The following is a 4236-nucleotide window of genomic DNA, read 5'->3' as shown; positions in this document are numbered from 1 at the left end:
TGAAAGGAATAATACAACAAGAATAATAGTATCAAAACAAGAACAAGAAAATGTAGTTACAAGTAATTGCAATTTGTTTGAAGGGAGTTGGGCGATTGACCATGATGTTATTGAGCCTTTATATAACACAACTACTTGTCCGTTCATTCGATCGACATTTAATTGTACCAAACGGCCTGATCGTCAATATCTTAAATATAAATGGCAACTTTCTGGTTGCGATTTACCAAGCTACGTATTTTCTCGCTTCCTGCATAGATTATTAAGAAAACGTGAATTTTCAAATGAACATTTATTCAAAACATCATCAGATATGAAGTTTTCTTAATGAAAAGACTGTCAAAAACGTCTTCCCTTGAAATTTCGTGTTTTTTAACAATAATTGGCAGAATCAGGATTATTTCACTAAATTGGTTCGAATTTAAGTATAAGAAGTAATATTTGATGTATCATACACAATAAAATTTGGGCGAAGGGTGTTGCCGGCTCTCATCTGATTTGCTTGGTTAAACTATTCTGATTTAATTTTTCTCTATTTTGCAATTTTTTTTGTTGATGAGTTTGGTTTTCTCCAAATATATCACGATAGATGGTACATAAAATATATCATTAAGAAGTCATAATGCATAGTTAGAAAATCATAATGTTGCATAAGTTTTGAGTCGAATAATTTTGGTTCTTAGACTTGTGAAAAATGAAAATTATAATTTTCGTGTTTTTTTTTTAAAAATATTTTGCAGGTTTGATGGTAGAGCATTTTTTAGGAAATACAAGGGGAAGCAGATAATGTTTATTGGGGATTCACTAAGTCTATATAATTATGATTCATTCTTATGTTTGCTGTATGTTTCAGTGCCTGGAGTGAACTACTACACCAAATCAACCAACCAAAGTGTTACTGTAATTTTTGAGGTAAGTAATTTTTTTAAAATTATTTTACTCTCTTCAATTTTAAATAAGTGATAATCAAGATGATATTAATGACGTTCTTTCAATTTTATCGTCCTTTTAACAAAAATTTTTTTATGTAACTAAGAAATTATTAAAGAGTTAAATTCTTTTCAAAGTATTTATCAATTAATAAAAATACTTTTGTTTTCTAGGAATGAATAGTATTTTAAAGATGTGTATATCTAAACTAAAACAACCACTTACTCCCACCGCAGTCTTTATTGGTCCACTTTTTTATTTTGTGTTGTCCAATAATCTTTGTTCAGTTGATAAAATTAATGAATAATTTTTTTATCTTACCCTTAGCATTAAATATGATCCATTATTAATGTATTTTTCAAAGCATTAAATTTATTATAATCGAAGGGTAATATGGTAAATATACCCTATAATTTATTTCTTCTTAATTCTTGTGTCAATAAAAAAGTAGATAAGTAAAGATGACGAAGGGAGTATTTAGGAAGGGCGGAAGTATTAGACTCTCCTCTATTTTTATTTCTGGAACCTAAAATAAATACACTTTCCGTTTCAAATTAGTTGACCTACTTTCATAGATACTTATTATATAAAGTAATTAATTTGTAATAAATATAAACATATTTTTTTTTACATAAAGTAGAGCAAAATGTACCAACAACCGAAAAAATCGCTGCATGTATATGTAATGTATCAATAAAGTTGGCGGTAATAACAACGAAAATAGATCTTATGCAAACACTTGTTCCAAAGAGAATATAATGGCTTTGATACCAATATGAGGGGTGACAAGATACGGAAAAACACATAGGCACGAGTAATGAGAAACTTTGCAAGATCATAATCACAATAACTTTCTTATGACTGGGGCTTCACATCTCTATAGGACAGTTTGCCACGAAACAAAGACTTCTCAACCCGTTAGGAATGACTTGACTTTGCCACTCTTAAAACAGTAAAATCATAGCAGTACAACTTTTCCCAACATACATGGGTTCTGGCGGCACTCCGCTTATACGCCCTTCAAAGTCCGGGAACAAGTCTTACTCTAGTATATATTGTATGTATTATGTAATATATATGTAATAATGTATCAATATTATATAAATGTTGTATAAATATATATATATATATATATATATATATATATATATATATATATATATGTGATGTATAACTATGTATTAGAGATATATATACATCCATATACGCTATTCATACAATAATTACACATTACAATTCAAAGAATTTTCATGAATGTATTTCCAATCCAACCCTGCCAAAAATTTGGACGATAGAGGCAGCAATTTTCCGCCAAACTGCTAGAGCTTCGCAGTCAAATTTGGCCAACTTCTCGTGAGATTCACGACAGGGCACCACCTGAGGTTTGTTGTCCTCCTCAAGGCGCACCTCCCATAAAATTTCAGCTAATTTGGAGGGCAGAAGCTTTGGCAAGTTGCTGTTGTATGCCGCGATGGAACTCCAATCAATTTCTCAGGCAACCAGTTATGCCAATTTACACTTCTGACAACAAGACCAATTTGAGTTTTTGGTACACTACCGCCTCAAGCGAGTGACCAATTTTTGATCAACGGCTTTATGAATAAAAGTTTTATCACTTCTTTCGATTGAAAGATTTTGTATCAGTACTACTTTTAGTAATTATTATTCATGGCATATTCAAAGAGTAGAAAATCACAGCAACAAGAGTTTGCTCGACAATCTGCCAGACGAACTCCTTAATGAAATCCTCATAAGACTAGCAAGTAGCAAAGTAGCAATTCGATGCAAATTCACTTGCAAACATTGGTTTTCTCTAATATCCTCTGATTACTTCGTGACTACCCCCACCCTTCACCATCGTGATAAGGATAAAATGTCCTCTATTTTGAACCTATTTATTCTTGTGTTATTACTTGGTAAGGAAAACAATGATACTGTAGAATAAGTTGAATGTCCTAAGCGGAAACACAGCCTTGTGGACTGGAGTTTTCTCCTGAATCGAACCGATAAATTATGTTTAGAAGCATTTTGTGGTGACTTAATTTTATGCTCTGACGAGGGAAGAAATTACTCCATATGTAATAATCTGACCAGGCAATGAATTATTCTTCCCCCTCCTCCTCCTTCTTTAGGAGGAGGTATTGGTGGATGTATTGCTTTCTTGATTGAGTACAATGAGTATCTGTGTTACGATATTATTTTACTGGTGAAAATCATTCTAGCCTTATTTTTGTCGAGATTTTTTCATCCCAGCAAGGAAGATGGACCTGATTGGTTGTTACATCTCCGCCTACTTTGAACTCATACATTACTATAGTTTCAATAATGATATCCGCCTACTTTGAACTCCTACATTACTGTAGTTTCAATAATGATATCAAGACATCACTTATTACTTTTGGACGAATGTTATATAGTAGCCCTCCATTGAAATTTGTTCTCGCATTTGATCCTTTCACTAATGATCCTGTTCAAATTCTACACATTATTGATTTACCATTTTAGGCTCGTGATCAACAATCATATCATTACAACCTTTCTTCTAAATTGGAAGTGTGTCGCGGTCGTCTAATCCTCTCTCTGGTAACTGCACTACCATCTTCTCTCCCTCGTACTCGCATATACGTGTATGAGGATCACACAATGGGAAAATGGACATTGGTGCTCTCTATAGTCCATGAACTCTCACTCCAATCACATTTACGTTGTCAACTCATAAATGCGTTTTATGTACTAGCTTTTCACCCAAACAATGAGGATCTTACATGTGTTCGCCTGGGTGATTGATTATAGTGTTGTCGTGTACCATCTACGAACACTTGACGATGAAAGTTGTATCCGCCCTCGGTCGTTGAGGAAAGAAGTACATGGACCAAGTCCTTGCTGGTTACAAGTATTACCAATTACATAAACATGGTGGCCAACACCCGCGCTAAGGAATCTCTCGGAACTCAGGAGTGAACCTCGGTCATTTGGATTAGATTTACTAGATTTTTTTTCCTTGGCTGTTAGCAAAGAAAGATCTTTCTTTCAGGTTATTGTGTTCACAATATAATGTGGTTCTCCTTAGTTACTCCCTTTTTTCTGTGCATTTATGAGCCCTTTTTCGCTTTGATTTCGATTATGTTATTCTCCTTTCTAATTCTGATTTTGAAAGTTGCAGCAATTAGTTTGTGTTACTGCCTTTTACATGTTTAACAATTTATGGAGAAAATATATATACTCTTTGCTGGTGAAACGAATTGTACCTAGGCATCGAAAATGAAACTGCATATTACAGAGAGGAATGACAATGATTGACAGACA

At 33.3% G+C, this 4236-nt stretch overlaps 1 protein-coding gene across 1 annotated transcript in view; it reads left to right on the top strand.

The window, feature by feature from the left end:
* The window catches only part of LOC107846175 (protein trichome birefringence-like 41), a 9289-nt gene extending 6785 nt beyond the window's left edge, over positions 1–2504 (top strand). Inside the window, exons 6-7 of the mRNA XM_047412958.1 lie at positions 854–912; positions 2226–2504. Coding sequence (XP_047268914.1) covers positions 854–912; positions 2226–2504 — 338 coding nt within the window. The remainder of the gene's footprint in view (positions 1–853; positions 913–2225) is intronic.
* Positions 2505–4236: the final 1732 nt, after the last annotated feature.

This window comes from Capsicum annuum, chromosome 1, assembly GCF_002878395.1.
Source record: "Capsicum annuum cultivar UCD-10X-F1 chromosome 1, UCD10Xv1.1, whole genome shotgun sequence".
Taxonomy (NCBI): Eukaryota; Viridiplantae; Streptophyta; class Magnoliopsida; order Solanales; family Solanaceae; genus Capsicum; species Capsicum annuum.
Note: the sequence above shows the minus strand (reverse complement) of the source record. Positions and strands in the feature narration are given on the sequence as shown.